Below are 20,240 nucleotides of genomic sequence, written 5' to 3'. Positions count from 1 at the left end.
AAACATACCTTCAATACCAGTAAGTTACAACCTTTCTTATTCAGCGTGATGGACAGTTTAACTGACTGAATCAGATGGGGATTTTTTTCTAATATGGCAGCAGGTTTTTACAGCAAACATGTAAAAATGATGCTTGTTTTATTACATCACACCATACATGTAACCACTGTGAACACATGAAGACCATCTGCAAAAACCCTGTGCATTTAAAGAAACCACAGGGTGCTGATAGGTAGCAACGCGAGAAGGAGACACCTAACAAGTGTGGAACCCACACAAACTGACAGGAATCAGGAGACCTGTAGCACAGACCACGGTTATTTTTCTATACACAGTTAAATAGTATTAACGGCTTGTCATAAAAATTGAAATGTTGTCTTACCTGTTTGTAACTGAAATATTTTTGTTTTGCAGGTCTCAGCAGCATTGATGCAGGACATTTTGAAATTAGACTTTTTGTTTATTATGTTAAAAACACAATACACCACGATTAATGTGAATATATATAATGGTTTATGTATGGAACTGTCAGTACGCTGAAAAGAAAAACAACTATAGTGTCAAAGATGATCAGCTCTATATCCTATTTCTGTGGCCTTCTCCTGAGCACCAAATCTGAAAACAAACTAGAATTGGAACGCTTTTGCAAGATAAGATAAGTAATGAACCGGTATCCTTATACAGGTAAACGGGTAATAAACTCCCACCGTGTCTAAAAGTTATTTTTAGTGATAATGTTTCAGAATCCAACAGCAATAAAAAACAACGCCACTGTTACTTTTGACAACTATTAAATAACAGACTGTCAAGATACTGACCTCTAGTGGGGAAACTATTAAAGTGAATTAAATGCCCAGGCAATGGAGACGTTTATTGTAAAATTTCAGCATATAATAATGAACATTTGCATTTTCAGAGCGTATTGCTGGAGGGCTGTACAATATACTGAGGGTTAAATCTGCAATAGTATGTGTAAAAAACAAAACAAAAAACAAAACAGAATACAAGCAGTCAATAAAAATGATACTTAATAGTATGTTTCTAAATACAGTGAGCAAACATTATCGTGACTAAAAGCAAAAATAAATGTACATTGTTTCTTATAAAAAATCAGAACAACATCACAAATTGTTAGATCCCTGTAAATCTACCTGTATCCATTAACAGAAACTACATAAAAGGTAAAAACATAAAAACCAATCAGAACATGTTTACCTGTCAAGATGAGAATTATTTCTCAACATGACTTACATTTCTACAAGTAAAATTCTGTACACGCTAAGGCACTTGTGGCAGCCACAAAGTTTTGTAAAAGAAAAGGCACATTTCAGCCATGCACCTCTTCACTGTTAGAAAAATATACAATTACATTTAGCATCAATTTGTTCAATATTAATTATGAAAATGAAATATGTAATATTAGCACAGCAAGTTAGCAATGTGACTAATATTTACACTCTGAGAAACCAGCCGGTCTGTTTCAGATAGATCAAAAGATATTAGACTTAGTTGCTCACTTCATGGTTAGCTTTATACAACCAGGCTCTCCCGACTCACAGCTCCATTCTGTAAAACAAAAAGTAATTTCTAGTTAACCAACACAGTGACATAATATGTAGTATACAAATGGGTCACAAATAAAAAATAAAAAAAAGTCCAAATTTCCTAAAACAGCTTAAGCGGAGCCATTTTCAGCCACGTATTGGTGCTGTATTAATGCACCATTGAGTCATCACAGAAGGCGGTGTATGTCTCTGAATTAACCACACCGTGAATGTGAACCGTGATGGCAAGCTGCAGCAACTGCAACAATGTGGTTAACTGATATATGCTTTGTGACTCACCTTGCGAAGGTTGCTTTTCTTTGAAGAGGACACACTTCCATCATCACTATATGGCGGGGGTGGAGGAGGTGGGTAGTCATCGTGGCGATTGTGATATCCAGAGGGTGGGCTCATAGGAAGTGGTGGTGGCCCACGTGGCGCCCTTCCCCGATCGGAGCGGTCACTCTCGCTGTCCAGGCGCTCTCGACTGCGTGCCCTCTGTTGCTCACCCATCTTCTTCCGCTCCATAGCTTCTCGCAGGAAACTGTCATCGTAATCATCCCGGCCACCCCTGGCACCGTTACCACGCTGGTGTCCCCTCTCCAGGTCCATTAGATCGTCACGGCTGCGGCTGCGGCGCCCTGGAAGGCCACCATAGGCCCCTTCCTCTCTTCTGTGCCGATCATCAGGGGAGTAGTCACGACGTCTGCGGTCGTCAACATCGCGACCGTAGCCGCTGCGAGCACTGCTGCTCGACTCATCAAACGAGCTAAAGAGACACACAGCAGCACATTGAACAAAACAAAAACAAGCTGTGGCTGTTGAGCTGATTTACAACAAGTTAAGTTTAAATCTCACTGCTGTGTCCTGAGTTCCAGTTTGAACTCTAGCAGTTTAAACTTCTGTCACTATCATTAGAAAAGCAAGGCAAGGACACTAAATGCAGTTTAACGCTCTATAGAGTGAGATTCACAATTAACATGTTTCAATGTTTTTTATCCAGTAACACATAAGACTTGATGTCAATCAGTGAGGAAATGAAATAATACTGGGTAAGCTATGGATCAACGTATCTTCAGTTACAAAACAAATAAGTAGATGTGTCCCCTGTATTTGCACATATCATGTAAATAATTTGATACAAAGAAAGAAGGAAAAAAGGAATGTGAACAGGATGTGAAGAATTCATTTAATAATATGTAATATGCAAAAAGGCATCTGCCATTATTAAGTATAACCAACACTTATTATATTTTAACACAATAATGTGGTAAACAAATTTCAATGGAAGTAATTCAGTTAAAGTTGCAATACTGAATGTATCGCCTCTTTGCCTTCGTGCCTCTTTTGCTTATGTGCCTTATTTTATTTTTACTGTCTGGTGACACAATTAACCACAAACACATGCTTCTGAAACCGTTAACCGTTCCAATTTCCGTAAGTATAGTAGGGCAGCGTTCATTTTAGCGGTTAATCTTTACAGCAAGCAGCACTGAAACCGCAAGCATGTAACCAGGAGAGAGCCATGGGGGTAGTTGTAAAGGTTTGTGTGGGAGGTTGAAAGGTGAATCAAATACGAATGATTTGCAATAAAGAGATGTTCACAAACCGGAATCCAATCGTGATCTTTTAAACTGCTAGGACCTCACTGAATCACCTGGTTTACAATTCATGAAAAATACATGAAGAGGATGAAGCTGCTCTGAGAACTCATGTGGAAAGTATTTCTTTCACAGAAGATGTCAGGTATAGCTGATCTACTTTATATTTACAATATTAGAGGAAACGGAAAACAAATAAAACAACACAGATTCTTGTCATGATTATTAGTGCACTTCAGTTTCAAAGCAGCTTCCGTGTTGCCTAATATAGAAGAAAACAAATTCTCATGTTGACTACTCGGGGAAGTTCCACCACATCGCTGAGATGTGGTTGAGTGATGGAATTTTATCAGTTGTCAAAAGTATTTTTATTTTATGTAACTTTATGGCATAAGTAATCTTCAATATCAACAACTTAAAATAACTAAAAAGCTGTTTACTTAAACCCTAAAAGGCACTTACAAGACATGTCAATGTGCATTATTTGTTCATAAAATTAAATTCATAAAATTCATAAATAAATATCCACTGCTAGGCAATGAGTGAAGAAATATTCACAATCCAAATATCAAAAACATTTTTTTTTTCTTTTTTCATTTTTGTTCATCAAACAGGTGTCCAGTGTGCGCTCTTCCACTACAATGTGTGCTTATGTCTCAGAGATGCAGTATTCCCTCGTCCATCACAGGGGTTACGTTCCAGTTCCCCCAGCGAAAAACAGAATAGGCAAAGTAGCGACCACATATTTATTTTATTATTTATGCTGTTTTATATGTATTTATTTTATTAATTACACTGTTGTATATGTTGTATTGTTAAACCTTTATGAACCCTTCCCACACTCTTATTACCTTTTCCATACTGTTATAAACACTTTCTATGCTCTGAAACACTTTCTACACTCATAAACATACTGTGGCCATTAACGTGTGACACTGTGACAGTCCTCCGTTCTTCCTCTGCTCCTCACTCATACCCCCTAAACCACTGACTGTATTAACACACCCATGACTCTCTCTTCCTCACCTCACCCCGCGCCCTCGCTTTCTCATCCAACCACATACCTAACCGTACCATACACATTCACACTAGGGCTGCCACGATTATGTCGACTATTAAAATCGTTGACAACTAATTTAATAGTCGACGCGTCGTTCTTTTTTTTTTAAATCTTTGTTTTTCTCTCAAAACTGCTGTGGCACATTCCACTGCCGCGTCTCCCTTGTAAACAAACCCACATGGCAACTACTGCCACCGAACTACACAGCTGCTGAATGATTGGCTGTTTGCCTGTTACTGGTGACGTCCGGGGATATAATAGGCTGTTTCCGCACGCTGGGTCCGCCCGTCTGTTAGCTGATTGGCTGTTCGTTTGTTTCTGCCGGCAAGAACGAACTCCATGAAGACAGCTCCGCTTCGATAGAAATTCGCTTCAAAACAAACAACAAGCTAAAGTTCTGTCTCGCCCAGACGCCGCACGGCTTACAGTCACAAACACGAGACGACACACTCACCACGGCAGAAGCACCTGGCCCGAGCGGCGAGTCTGCCGCGGCGTCGTCGTCAGTGGCACCACTAATTTTGCTCAACATTATAAGTAATTAATAAGTATTTATAACTTGTACAAATACATTGCAGTTCAAAAAAAAAAAACTAATAATAAAAAAAGGCAGCAGTATTGCGATAATACCCGGAACCGTGATACTTTGTCTGGTATAGTATCGTGGTTACTCATTTTGGTATCGTGACAACTCTACTTGTGACAACGATGAAGAGGGACCGTGGTCTCGGTAAGCTAACTGGCTAGTTAGCTGCTAATATTAGCGTGAACAGAGAGCTAACTTACTACTTACTCATATAGCAGTAAATGCTAAAGGTTTAATGAACTATCATCTTAATTGTCTTTATTTTTAGTTAGCGTATACCTTAAACACTTCAAGCTGAAAACTAATGATGGTTATATGCAGCTTCATGCTGGTGCGATAAGCTGTATGTTTTACATTCAATTTACGTATGATCCGATTAGTCGACTAATTGAAAAAATAATCGGTGATTAATCGACTATCAAAATAATCGTTTGTGGCAGCCCTAATTCACACAGTCAGAAATCACAACTTAAACATTATAACAAGAACATTAGTGCAGGGTCGCTACAATACATACGTAACAACAAATATATGTAATAATTTTAACAACAAGGGATGCATTGTAGGGCTTTAAATTAATTAATTAACTGCAACACGCGTTACCGAAAGTTCTCACAACACCGCTCAGAAACACTACACGCAGCAAGATCACGAGTTGAAATGGACATGGCGAGATGCTGAGCGCTTGGTATATGTGCAGGATGATGCGTTTTATTTATTTTGTATTTTCCCGTGACATAGTGAATTTTCCGCAATATAAAATTAGATATTTATGAATTAAAATCGCGTGAACTAGCGAGTCCGCAAAAAGTGAACTGCGAAGTGCCAAAGGATGACTGTATATCATTTTGATTTTTTTTAATTATAGTGTCACTGCTGAGCAGAAGGATAGCATCAGAATAACAACTTATCACTTGTCTACAATCTTTTCTTTTGTTGTACAAATAGCTCCATCTCTGCTCAACATCTGCAGCTAGATGGGTCAAATCTGAAATTGATTGTTTAAAACATATTTCCAAACCCAGGCTTTTTGACTGTGTAAATGAGTACCATGACTTTCCTAATATGGAATTTCCTTTCATCTGTGCCCCGTCATGTCAAATGAGGTCAAACAGGAAAAAATGAGTCAAAGAAGGTTAAGGTTGTGTTTCGGGTGCTGCCATAGTTTTATCGTGCTGCTATGTTTTGTTAACTTTAAGTTAATTTTAGACAGAACAGCAATCTATTCCAAGTCACTGACAAATGGAACCTTTGCTATATGATGAAAGTGGTATGTGGTCTGCTGGTTTTACGCCAGACTGGAAAATTCACACATACTGGTGATCAATAACATCAGGACGTCACAACAGAGAACTTGCCGGTGTTTAAGTCCAAAGTGACGGAAAAACTAGTTTGATTTTCTAACATAAGCCTTTTTGACGTTGTTCAGAATCAAAAACTCATTTGATATATCATCCTAGGTCAACGATTTGATACTCACCCTCGCCTGCCTCTGGTCTCATCTGGACGTCGGTGTGGCGGGTAGTCGTCTCGGGGGTAACGGCGTCCGATGTCATCAAGGTTATCCATGGAGCGGGCGCGTCCGCGATTCTCCATGTAACCTCTGCCACGGTGTGGGTAGTCATCACGGCGGTGGCCCTGTTGGGAAACGCTGCTGATAGTGCTCATGGCCTCATCCCGGTCATAGACTGTGGCCAGAGGTGGTGGCTGGGAACGACCACCACGGCCTCGAGGTTCCGAGCTATCATGCAGGGAACTGACTTCAGTCATATTGTCCACTGAGGAAAGAAAGCCACAGAAGTAGGCATGCTAATTAGAACAGAGGAAATAAACTTGTGTTTAGATGTTGAGTACGGAGGAGATTGATTGACAATTGTCTACAGTCCCTTAGCCAATCAGAACGCAGAAGACGACACGCGGACTCTCCCTTAGCCAATCAGGATGCAGAAAACAATGCGCTGTAAAAAAAAAAAAAAAAGCATGCAAAATTGCACTAAAAAAATCCGCGAAACTGCGAGGCCGCGAAAGGTGAACCGCGTAATAGCGAGGGACAACTGTATACACAGTCTGTAACATACTGTGTGGATGCCCATCAAGATGCTTGACATTATGTCTGCAGGGGGCGCTACAGGTGACACGCAAGTATTTTCTATGACTGTAAGGCCTATAACTTTTGAAGCATTCACCCAATCCGTATGAAACGTTGCAACCGTCATTATAATATGCTTGCGTACAATCATGCCAAGTTTTGTGAAATTCGGCATGTAAGGGGCGCTACAACAACTACATGTTTATATCTCACAAACCACCACAGTAAACTACTTGAAATTTGACAATAACAATCTGTGGATGACTCCTTACAAGCCCACTAAGTTCTGTGCAATACGGTCTATAGGGGGCACTACTGGAGACTTATACCTCTGGCCACGGCAAGGACCCCTTTATGATCGCTTGCGATCATCTGATTTTTTGAAGTTTTCATGGAGTTAATAATAAAAAATATTTCCTTATTTACTTTTCATGAGCAAACTGTAGTAAATGGTAATTACATTAAGCATTTTAGCATTAAGCATTGTTTAGAAAGCTCCGAACATGATAGAAAAATATTCCAAGTTGATAATTATTCTAGTCACCCCTCCCCATCACACCCCCCCACACACAAAATCACCTAATGACAAGATTCTACAGATGTGACATTTCATAACAGCAATTGTGAAACTCAGTTTAAACATTATGTAATGGTTTTTCCCCCATCACAATCAACCACAACGTAACAGGACCAGAAAGTCACCTCATATTACTCTGATTTGTAAAGCACACGGAACGTGAAAGGAACAATGAAACAAATGAAACAAATACCGTCTCTTTGTGGCTTTGATCTGTTTACAGGCTCCAGTCCATGTATAAACCTCGGAGATAATTCATCATTTATAATAATTTGACTTGCAAACTGAATCATGCTATGATGGTATATTATCTTCTTACTATAATTTACCAAATTAATAATATTCTTACTTCTGCCAAAATGGTATCAACAAGCTATAGCAGGGTGGATAAGACTATGTTTGGCACTGTATTTTAGTATGTAATAAATAGTATTTTAAGATGAAACTGTAATGTTCTAAGTAACTTCAAATTAGTGTCTTGTTTGGATGGGGCCTACCATAATACCTTTTCACTGAAATAATCACATTAATAAAATACATTAGTCTGAAAGTCTAATGTTCAAAACAAATTATATGTAAACTTGAAGCAGGATGTATTGTTTGGCATTACATTCACCTGCAGCATGATTGAAACTGTTACCAGAATAACAGGAAGTGGTTTGTCACTTACAGCGCTTGTAGTTCGCAGGTCTGGATGGGTCCAAATTAGCCAGCTCTTTCTCCATATAGTAAATAGCACGAGTGGCAGTTCCATCAGGGTCCACCTGGATACGATACCCACTGCGTGCTGGCGAGAAGAAGGGAGTGACAAATACACTGAATCATTTGGGCCTCATTTTTGTCTAGATTACATGGGTGTTTAGTGTAACTTGGATGCATCAAATACTCTTTACTGCTCAACTTGTACATTGCTCATTTCAACTTTATCGATTTCAATTGTTTATAAGGAAGTGTGATACAGCAAGGTGTGATTGTGTTCAAGCTGACAAAGTATTATTCACAAAACTGTGGTCAAGTTCAACCGAGAAAAAGAAGAAGTGGGTGATGTTGCCTAGTCGGTGGCAAGAAAAAAAAATCCCTTTTAATGGGAAGAAACCGTGAGCAGAAGACAGCTCATATGGAGGGACCAGCTAAGTCACTGAATCTGAAGTCCAAACTGTAATGTCAGTTTCAAAGCAAAACGTTTTAACTGAGAAGCTTCCCTTCATTTTCAATTCTTTCTAGTTAAGTGGAAATGGTGCATTAGAGAGAAATGTAATGTAAGAAATAAGATCACACGTGAGGAAAGCTATCTGAGAATATTGCAAAAATAATGCAAAAATACCCCACCCACATAAAGACTAACTCAGCAGTTGCGTATGTGTTTTTCCCCTGTCAGTACTCACTGTGTTCCCCTCCAGTGTCTTGATTGTGCAGCAAAGGCACCTGGGACCCCTGTCCTACTGCAGAGGAAAAGTTAACAAAGCCATTTAAAACATGTTTCAACAACTTTTTCTTTTTTTTTTTTTCTGTCATCACAAAACTCCTAATTGCAGCCAAATGACTAAAACTACTATTTAGATTTAACACATGATCACAACTACTACATAAAGTACTCATAAATTAATACTCCTTATAATACCTGAGCTAGCACCATCGTATTCAGGCCTGTAACCATTATAAGGGGCTGGGGGTCCAGCTCCATTGGGTAGAGGAAGCAGGGGCATAGCAGGGTGACCACTGTATGCTGGTTGAGCATACATACTCGGAGCATAAAGGGTAGGTGCGTATTGACTGGAAACACCTTTCTTCACTGCTTTTCCTGCCTCGTACACTGCAAAATAATGGAACAAAGTTAGTTAAAGTAAAAAGCAACATGGTTGTGTGATCTTTACTAGGCAGATGGAACATAAATGAACAGACAGTCACTGATTATGACCATTGAGTCTGGTGAGAATCCCAGGAGCCAGATGTCTCATTTTACACTTCAGCTGACAAACAAATAGTCCCTTGAAACCATGTTTAAACCCTTAACCTTTTGTAGGGATTAAATAAACAAAATGCAGTTGTGGAGTGGACTTTGGATGCGTTTCTTAAATATTTTCAGTTAAATGTTGCAGCTTTTTAATGCTTGAAATGTTCTCAAGTTTGTCAGTAAACCCGAGATTAGTACTGGCAGATAAGTGACACTTTAAGAACCGAGTTGTGTGTGGTTCAAAGTGTCAGATTACATACAGTTAAAGAACAACTGGTACAATTTCTTGGCTTTTCAATTTGGTACTTACATGCTCGTGGACAACAGCAACGATCAGGGCAGCAGGGGCAACTGACATAGCAACAGCAGGTATGTGGACAACACTGGCACCAGCAGATCCCAATCAGGAGCAGCAGCAATAAGAAGCCCAGCACCACCAAAATAACCAGGAGCCAGTCTGTTTGGGGCAAGATACATGTATGCCAAAACTTTAGATTATTAATACATAAAACGTGTTCTAATTAAATTTTGGATTTTTAATACTGAACTACAGATAAAGCTATCTAGGTATAAACACAATTATGTAGAAATATGAGATAGGGATTCTGTTTTGGTTTCACTTCCCTATTGAAAAGAAACTGTGTTGTATGTAAATGTATCCAAGATCTGTCAAAATGAAAAGCAGTAGTTTTTTTTGTTTTTCATGACAAAAAATCTGATTTAATTTTAGGTTTTTTTTGTGTTTGGATCAATATAGTATCTTGGATACAGTGGTATTTTTTAATATTTTGTCAAACTAGTAATACTGGTTCCACCATGTACGCAAGGCATGATTTGACTCAGCACAGTTCAAACAGCACAAAGAGAGGGGGAACTGCATATGGAAATAAATCAACTAAAACTGAATCTGAGCTAGAAAAGCACTGCGTGAGAAGATTTTCAATGCATACACAGATAAGGAAATGTGTGCAAAATTCCACTTTGTTAGTGCTAAATAGCCATCTGTACTCACCAGTGAAAGTCAAACATGAGAGCTATGAACATTAAGAAAAGATAGCTAGAGGTAGATGATATGAGAGTAAACAGGATGTTTGAGGCTTAAATGCAGGCATCTGCTCTTAAATGACTAGCTGCTACTTGGCCAGCTTTTTACGGTATGTCTCAACAGGCTTCATAGCTTTCGACCAGAGTTGTTTGGTTGGCCTGAGACTGAGCTATATAAAGTGGCTTGTACTACCTTCCATAACCAGTAAGTCAATGCCAGGCAGGAGGTCAGTAGTATTTGACTTTCTCTCTGTGAAAGAAAGATAAAGCCACAATTACTTTAAAGTGGTATCGGTCTACCTTTACTGCCTACAACGTCTGACTATAAAGATTTAGTAAGAACCCAGCTCCTGACAAGTATCCTCTGCTGACAGCCTAGTTTATCAGCCACTTATAAAATCTTTCAGGCCAAGTGTTGGTGGATGGGAGAAGAAATGAGAAGATGGGGAAGCATGGACAAAAAAAGAAAGAGGAACTGTGCTTTAATGGAGGAATGTATGACTACATACAGATCAGACTTACCCAAAACGATTAGCTCTGTGTAATCTTCACTATTTCCTGAAAGGTCTTGGGAAGAAGTCACAGTACAAACGTAGACCCCGCTGTCTCCCCATGCGGTCTGCGCAATATTCAGGTCTGCATCTGTGAGTAATACAGAAACCTTTATTATCGTACCGTTATTACAATTTAGAATGGAGAAGTTTAATAATAATAATCTTTGCTAAGTTTGTCTAACTAGAAAATATTAATCAGTTGATACTGCTATACATTATGAGTTCTCAAAAACTGGAGTCCCTTTGCCCTTAACCTCCACTCACTCATGTTGAGTAACTACAGAATTATGGAATACATGTTTAATCTATTTTTGTATTCATTTGTTTTGAACTTGTACTATTTTTAGGTATTATATCTCTATTCTGTATTTCACTACTCTGATCTGTTTGAGAGGTACTGTAATGCCATATTAGTTTAGTGCTACATTTTTATTGGCATTGTCAATACATACATAGAGTATATTTAATGTCCACCAGGTTCAGACAGGAGGAGTTATCACTGCAGTATAACTTTGGCACAGGCAGTAACTTTGCTGTTCATACCAGAACTATGTAGAGCTGATAACAACTTCATACATTTTTAACAAAAGATTTCTTACGCGTTCCTGAATAACAACTGCACATGCATCTATACTTTTGAAACCATTATTGTAATCATCTAGGGGAACTGAAACTGCTGTGTTTGAAAATGCATACTTTCGAAATCAATCATTGCCATCTTGGCCTAAGAAGCCTAAAGCCCGATACCAATCTGATCATTTTAAAAAGGCCTGATGGGATTTTATTTTACTATATGATTCCATATGTGCTTCTTAATAGATTCTGTATTTGTCTACAATGTAGAAAATAATCAAAATAAAAAGCATGTTTTTACTGTCTGGAACAGTAACTTTCATACAACTCATTCGCTATCAGTCGCTAAACTTGAAATGAAGTCATTCAAATTTCTAATGTAGCATTACACTAATCTATACACAATCATATACACTAATCAGGCATAACATTATGAATGCCTGCCTAATATTGTGTAGTTCTCCCTTATGCCACCAAAACAGTTCTGACTCGGAAAATGGACATGTGCCTTCTGAGGGTGTCTTGTGGTGGTGTCTGGTAACAGAATGTTGATTGGGGTTTATGAGCAAGTTGAGGGCAAGCTTAAAAAATTTCCCAGTGCGTTGTCACAAGATGGTGATGTTATTTACCTCTCCTATCATATATACATATATGTGGCAATAGAGAAGAGACCACAGCAATGCCTATAAAATGTGCTAACTAGAAGTAAAATATTGTGAAACAACAACAAATCTCCTAAACTGATGACAACATTAGTTTAGTGAAAATCTTTCGCTCTAAATGATTCAATGTTCAACTGAATCAAATCAAATAAGGAAATCAGTAGCAATACCCAGCCCTAATTTAAATATTTTAAGAATCGCAGTTACAAGTTTTCATTCTAACTCAACATGGTTTTCAACTTTTTGCTGTGGGAATGAACCCCGGCGTGGCTAATGATTGTCTAACCTTGCAAGAGTAACATAGGAAATGTAACATGTGAAATTAACTTTTCAAGTCAAAATATCACACTTTTAAGAATTAGAATTTTTTTCTGAGCTAAATGTACACTTCATGTGTACGTTCTTGCCTTTTACCTCAATGAGGTTAAAGTAGTGCCTATACTTCAACTTTACCTCTGAATGCTCCAAACGCATCTCTGATCGCTTGCTTGATACTGCTATGCGCGCGTTTGTGTGTAAACAACACCTTTGCAGCTCTTGTGGCTGGCTGACAGCGCAAGTAACGCACCACATTCAACTGTCGGTAACGGCGTTGTAACAGAGGAAATAGTAATTAGTTAGATTACTCGTTACTGAAAAACGTTAACGACACTGTTTATTTTAACGCCGTTATTCCCATCACTGATTGTATGTTTAGATGAACTCACTGTTTGTAATGGTGATCTTCCGACCCTGGTATTCATTGCTAAGGGTGATGGCATTGCCTTGCTTGGAGGCCACTATCCGCACTGTTCGCTGGGTGTCAGCACACTCAATGTTGGGGTCATAATTGGGGTTGTTCTGAGCCAGGATGTTATCTGCGCTGCTGGGATTGAGTGCAGCCTGGATCGGGTCCCGACAATATGATTTGTATTTCCATGTGACAACAGGAGGCTGAGTGGCAGTTGTCTGGTAGTTACAGATGAGGGTGACAGGCTGGAAGAGGATGACAACGTACTTCTTCTGAGGACATTGGACGGACACAGCCATGGTGGACTCTAGAAGAAAACATTAAAACGATTCACACTGATTAGCCTAAGCAGTTGACAACAAAGTTTGTTATATTAAATGCTTCTAACATTTTGCCCACCCCTAAGGCGTGGTGCATGACAAACAAATTATTTCTTCACTACTAGTTTCACCGAGAGTGGGTGTGATGAGTCACTTCAGACTGGAGTGTGTTTTCAGTCTGACCAGTGCCAGTGAGAAGATTTTGATGAAAACACTTTGAGAGCAAAGGATTTGGTATTTTTATGACATATTCTCACAGTGACCAAAGTAATAATTATCTGCTGAACTTGTTTTACTAGAGATGCTCACCAGAATATGTCTACTCTGGTTTAAGTAACTGTCCTGTTAACCAGCAACTGTTTCATGACTCCTTAACACTTAACATTAACATTCATTCATTCATTCATTTATCTTCTGTACCCGCTTATTCCTGTTAAGGGTCGCGGGGTCAGTATAACATTTCATCATGAAATGGATTACGCACGGTTTAACTTTGCTTAGTAAAGTAACATAGAAACCACATTTAAAAACACAACAACTCAATAATACTTCAAAATTACTACTAAAAACAACAATAATTTAGATGCTTTAATATGGATGTACCCATCCATGTACAGAGTTTAGGCAACTATATTTTCTGTCCATAAAAAACTAAAAGAAGTAAAGTAGGTCACAATAAAGTTGGTGGGATTGTTTGAACTCCAACCAGAAGAGACAGGTTCGCTCTTGTTAACTGCACTACAAAACTGAAATGTATCATTTTGTCTACGCTCAGCGTACCTGATCTTACTCAAACTTCCTCTCATCATTTGCTCTGTGGTTCATCTGTAACACTGCACCATTTAAACCCAAATGATGCAATAAGTAGCTTCTCATTTCTTAAACAACCATGTCGAAAGACACATCCCGTTGTCATGGAAAATATGTTAGTCTGCTTGAGAAGGGTCAAATCATTTGCATGCATCAAGCAGAGAAAACACCTAAGGAGATTGGAGAAACTACTAAAATTGGGTTAAGAACTGTCCAACGCATTATTAAAAACTGGAAGGATAGTGGGGAACCATCGTCTGTGAGGAAGAAATGTTGTTGAAAAAACCCTGATTGATCGTGATCAGCTATCACTTAAACGTTTGGTGAAATCAAATTGGAGAAAAACAACAGTAGAACTTAGGGCTATGTTTAATAGTCAAATTTGACCCTAAAACAATATAAGGGTTAAGAAAACCACTAATCAGTGAGGCTAACTGGAAAAAAAGGCTTCAATTTGTTAGGGAGCATAAAGATTGGACTCTGGAGCAATGGAAGAAGGTCATGTGGTCTGATGAGTCCAGATTTACCCTGTTCCAGAGTGATGGGAGCATTAGGGTAAGAAGAGAGGCAGGTGAAGTGATGCACCCATCATGCCTAGTGCCTACTGTACAAGCCTGTGGGGGCAGTGCTATGATCTGGGGTTGCTGCAGTTGCTCAGGTCTAGGTTCAGCAACATTAGGCGCATTCGACTTCATGCAGATCTGAGCAGATCTGACTTGACGTGATGCATGCTGGGTAGAACAAGTTCATTTTAACCAATCATATTCGAGATCTATGAGCATGACAACCCAGCATGCATCACGTCAAGTCAGATCTGCACAGATCTGCATGAAGTCGAACGTGCCTATTATGTGTCCAAAGAATGAGGTCAGCTGACTACCTGAATATACTGAATAACCAGGTTATTCCATCAATGGAGTTTTTCTTTCCTGATGGGACGAGCATATTCCAAGATGACAATGCCATTATTCATGGGGCTCAAATTGTAAAAGAGTGATTCAGGGAGCATGAGACATCATTTTCACACATGGATTGGCCACCACAGAGTCCAGACCTTAACCCCATTGTGCTGGAGGAGGCTTTGCACCGTGGTCAGACTGTCCCATCATCAATACAAGATCTTGGTGAATAATGAATGCAGTACTGGATGGAAATAAATCTTAGCTAAAGGCGGTTCAACGAAATATTAGAGAGTATGACCTTTTTTTTTTTTTTTGGCGGAGACTTTTTTTTGTGGCCAGGCAGTGTATGAGACCAATAGGTTTCCAGGTTGCACATTCAACAATAACATGTCCTGGTAGCATTTCCTCAGCAGAGAGATTCTTACCAAAAGCATTTTGTTTTTCTTTTGAATTTGTCTGAACATGTCGCCACATGTAATAAAATAAACAATAAAAAAAAAGTTAAAACATAACAAACAAAACAAAAAAAAACAAAAAAAAACAGGCCTATGTTTGCATATGCTTTGCATAACATTTAGAGTGCAGGTATTATTTTCTGGTATAGAAACAAACATTCAAATAACTGTCGATAAACTACAAATATATGTCATAGCCTATATGTTTTGTAAGCTCATATTTGAGACAACTATCAGCAAAAAGAACTATTACTCATTTCGACGTAAATGATTAATTATATGAATGTTAACAGACACAAAACAATGACTGCGCAGCAACAACAACAACAAAAAAAAGCCAGACAAACACGTCCAAATTATGAAAATATTGCGTATAGAGCAAGTATCGACGGAGCCGTTTTCACGGAAGAGGGCCCACCCTGTTTGAAAAAAAAAAAAAGGCCGACTTACCTGTCGCCATTAAGGCGGCGACGACTAATATCCAAAACATTTTTATTCTTATTTCCTCGTGGTTTCGGTCGATTGTAGTGTTATTAACTCGACTATAATACGAACGATAACTTAAACAAATGCATAATATTGAGGCGCAAATGTAGTTTTCCTCAGCCTTGTACCGTCAACTCCATTTTGTGTCTTTCAGCGTCGTAGGCGACGGAGTACCTGAACGGCCCACGTCACCCGCACAGCCAACAGGTGAGTTTTGATGTTGCGAAACAGGGGGGTGTGTATAAATACTTGTGTGTTGTTCCTTCTGTCGACGCAAGATTTGCTTCTCTAAAAAAACATTTTGGTGAGAGCAATACAAGCTTCCTTTGTCCCTATTTTGTTCGCTAAGTTAGAAATTTGGCTAAGAAGCATGTTATATCTACCCGCTCTTGGTATGCCCCAGAGACTGATAACGACATGAAAGCACTGTTTGTTAATGTTCAACTTGCGTGTTATCGTGTTTTTACCTTACTATCTTTGTGAGGACCAAGTTAGAGAACATTTAAAAAAGGACGATTTAAGCGGTATTCACCCCTTCACACTAGTTCAAAGTGCTTGAGGATTCATTCTAGAGGAAAGCATGTATTTGTTTGTGTTTGTGTGTGTGTTTCCTACAGGAGAGAGATTTCCATTTTAATCTCTATTTTCTTGCAGTAGTGGAATATTTTATAAATGACAGTATATAAAGCACAAGTAGCCTACTTGAGCATTTATTTTTCATCGTAGCCTATGCTTCTTTCATCGTAAGCACTTTCAGAATGTAGTGGAGCACTAATTCTGAAAGTGCTTATTTTATTATGGTTACATTTCTTGGCAACTATGCAATTCAAATCTTAGGACCTCATAGTATCAGATCAGGGATGGGAAACTGGCGGCCCACGGGCCGTATGCGGCCCGCGACCTCACTCAACGTGGCCCTTAGATTAATTTTTGAAAGTTATAAATCTGTATCCTCTGCGGCACTGAATCAGTTGTAATGACACAGTTAGCCACTAGATGGCGGCTCTAATGCAGACGCCGCCTCGCACACGCTTCCACCTGGTCTTCTCTACCAGTGAAGAAGAGGCGTTGAGCCGTGGTTCAGAGCGGAAGAGAGAGAAAAGTTGATCGAGAAAATCGTGTCTTTCAGGTGAAAGAAGGTTATCTGTTCACAGAATGTAAAGGCAAACCTATGTGCTTAGTCTGTTTGGAGACGCTGTCTGCCGTGAAAGATTTCAATTTAAGTTGCCGCTATAACGCTTTGCACAAAGCTAAATACGAGAAGTATACTGAAGCTGCAAGGGCTGCTATCGTAGCGGACCTTAAATCAAAAGTACGCAAACAACGGCGGCTTTTTACCAGTGCCCACTGCTGGTAGTGGTGAGGTAGAGTGGGTATACAAGGAAAATATTGAACTGTTTCTTGGTGTAAAAATGCACAAATAAAAAAAAAAAAAAATCGTGGTTATTTTTTGTTTGCCTCAATAAACACACACACACACACACACATATATAATTATAAATATATACACAGACAGACATATTTATAATGGCAGTTTTATCATATCTGGTTAAGTGCGCGGTCCTATGTGGCCCTCCGGTAGTGTCGATGAAAAATTGTGGACCCCTCCATCATTTAGGTTGCCCATCCCTGATATACAGTAGGTGATGTCACTCTCACGGTGCGTTCACACGGTGGCGTCAATTTAGTGCCAAAATCCGCGCGTATAAAAACCATAATTGGCGCGCATAAAGACCACTCTCTACGCGCTTGCCGACACTTGCTGCGCATTCGCCATCACTCGCTTTGCGCTCGCCGTCAATCTCTGCGTGCTCGCAGTCTCTGTATACGCGCTCGCAGTCTCTGCATACGCGCTCGCGGCCTCTGTATACGTGCTCGCCGTCACTGTCTGCGTGCTCGTGGTCTCTCTGTATATGCTCGCTGTTAAGCCCAAGTTATGCTTCCGCGTTGACACAGCGCGAGGGGGCGTACAGACCTATTACGTCCTTGCGGACCCCCGTACGTCCTACGCAAGGGCCAGACGTGCACCTCCCAAAAATCCTCGACGCGCGTCGAGGCGACGCAACAGCAACGCAGCAGCAACGCAGCGGCATTGGCTGTGATTGGTCCGCTAACTACATCCGCTGGAGACCGCTTTTCCGGTTTCCACTCATAAACACCGCCATTTTTAAAAAGTCTTCAGTTTGGTTGGTCTTTGAGAATGGACAACATGGAAGAACGTCTGGCGGAGGAGGAGGGAGGAGAGTAAATAACTATACGAGGCGAGATACGTCACAAGAGTCTCGGTCGGTCGGTCACAAAAAATCATAGCGCCCTCTACCGGTGTGGCATTGAATTGCATTTCGACACGTAAACCCCACGCAGAACCATCACGGTCTCACAACTGCGTCCAAGCAACTGCGTGGCCATTGCGTGACCACTACGCGGAAGCATAATCCAGGCATTACTCTCTGTGCTTTCTAGAGCAAGTATAGCCTACAGTGACGCGAGCGCGTATACAGAGACCGCGAGCGCGTAAGTGGTCTTTATGCGCGCTGATTATGGTTTTTATGCGCGCGGATTCTGGCACTAAATTGACGCCATACAGATGGAACAACTCAGTCATTGTTGCCAGTGACATTGTTGCCAAGTCGCCATTAGAGTCACTCAAGCACTTGGTTACATCATTACAGACAAGTTTGGGATATCAGTTTGTCATATCACCAGCTTCCACTAAAAATACATTTTAGCTCTCTCAGCAAGTGTGAACCTAGCATCAGAGTCCAGGCTTACTTGTGTTTCCTAGAACTACCAAAAGTAGCACTGGAGACAGAGTCTTCGGCTATCAGTCACCTTTTGTGTGGAACCAGCTCCTATTTTGAGTTCAGGAGGCAGACTTCTTGCCTCTTTGATACCTTTATTCTTGCTATTGGCTATTAATAGTCAATAGCAAGAATAAAGGGTTACCCCTGAAACCCTGAAACCATCCCTTTTATGCCGCTATAGTTTGCTTGATAAGCAACGGACCGACGCAGAGTATATTCCATGGTGGGTTATCCTGGTGTCAGCATTTATACTTGCGCGCTGGTGTGTTTGCAACATTTTGTAATGATGCTACTCATGGGGAGGTGCATATCAGGCTACAGCAAAGTCCACAAAGTACCTGTGGCGTAGATCAGACAACCATAAATCTGGTTTAAATGTCAAGGCTGTTTGCTTCCCATGATGCACTGAACACCACATGTCACCCCTTTGCTCTTTAATTCAATTCAGTTCAATTCAATTTTATTTTATTTATATAGCGTCAATAACAATACAAATCGTCTCAAGGCGCTTAACAAAAACCCGGCCTGAAACCCCCAGAGCAAGCCTGAAGGCAACGGTGGCAAGGAAAAACTCCCTTTTAACAGGAAGAAACCTTGAGCAGAACCCAGCTCATATGGAGGGACCCATCTGCCTAAGGCCAGCCGGGTACAGACAGAAGAAAGAGAGAAGAGAACAGCAAAGAGAGAAGAGAAGAGAACAGCAAGATAAACAGACATCTGTCATAGATACACATATCTGACTAAAGCGTACATGTGGAATCTTATGATTATACTTGCACGCTGTGGAGAACCCGCTCAACCAACTATCCATGCGTTTATATTTTTATGTAGCCTCCGTCATAACAGTCAGTAAGGGCTCTCCAAAGGGGAAGTTTTCTCTATGCTACTGCAAGATCATGACCATTTTTGCGAAGTGTCCTGAAATGACTAATGTAATATGTCATGTTATGTTATGTTATGACACAATATACCATATTTATACTGGCACTATACACTGTATAGAAAATTGGATCAAGTTTGATTAGATTCAGAATAATAATATCAATCAACCAATTGTAAAATATGCGACCCTATGGAGAGTAAATTGAGAGAAACTTTTACCTCCCACAACATAAAAGTGATGCTGGAACATATATGTATCAATAATTATAATACAATGATATATATTATTCTGAAATGGGCCATTTTGCATAATGATTACTTAAAATTTTAAATAAATAAATAATTCAATGGCCTACTTCTGTTTTTTTTTTAAATTCATTGAAGAACACATTGAAATGCACAATTTTATTCTTAGTCATCTTTATTCATCAAATACAACTGATGTTAATAATGACACAACCACAAGCTTAAAGCATTTTTAAATAGGACAAATGGGGGGAAAAAAGGCAAATTTTGTCCATCGCTATTTGCTAGCAAGCAAAGCTGAAAGCTAATATAACATTTTTAAGATTATCATCAGTTTTAACCAATGCTTGTTATTAATCCA

General features: G+C 39.6%; 1 protein-coding gene across 2 annotated transcripts; it reads right to left on the bottom strand.

Moving 5' to 3' along the window:
* Nucleotides 1–850: 850 nt before the first annotated feature.
* On the bottom strand, nt 851–16,556 carry lsr (lipolysis stimulated lipoprotein receptor). Of its 2 annotated transcripts, XM_084556943.1 has the most exons (11): nt 15,912–16,556; nt 12,952–13,281; nt 10,978–11,097; nt 10,649–10,705; nt 9,722–9,868; nt 9,079–9,270; nt 8,843–8,899; nt 8,128–8,244; nt 6,272–6,569; nt 1,845–2,313; nt 851–1,566 (listed from the first exon to the last, which is right to left on the bottom strand). In XM_084556943.1, exons 1-11 carry the CDS (start codon nt 15,949–15,951, stop codon nt 1,531–1,533), a joined length of 1,863 nt encoding a protein of 620 aa, XP_084413069.1. In that variant the 5' UTR covers nt 15,952–16,556; the 3' UTR covers nt 851–1,530. The 2 variants fall into 2 exon arrangements, with proteins under 2 accessions (XP_084413069.1, XP_084413070.1); XM_084556944.1 differs by lacking the exon at nt 10,649–10,705 and having other exon boundaries at nt 15,912–16,482.
* Nucleotides 16,557–20,240: the final 3,684 nt, after the last annotated feature.

This window comes from Chelon labrosus (genome assembly GCF_963514085.1).
Source record: "Chelon labrosus genome assembly, chromosome: 12".
NCBI classification, from domain to species: Eukaryota; Metazoa; Chordata; class Actinopteri; order Mugiliformes; family Mugilidae; genus Chelon; species Chelon labrosus.
Note: the sequence above shows the minus strand (reverse complement) of the source record. Positions and strands in the feature narration are given on the sequence as shown.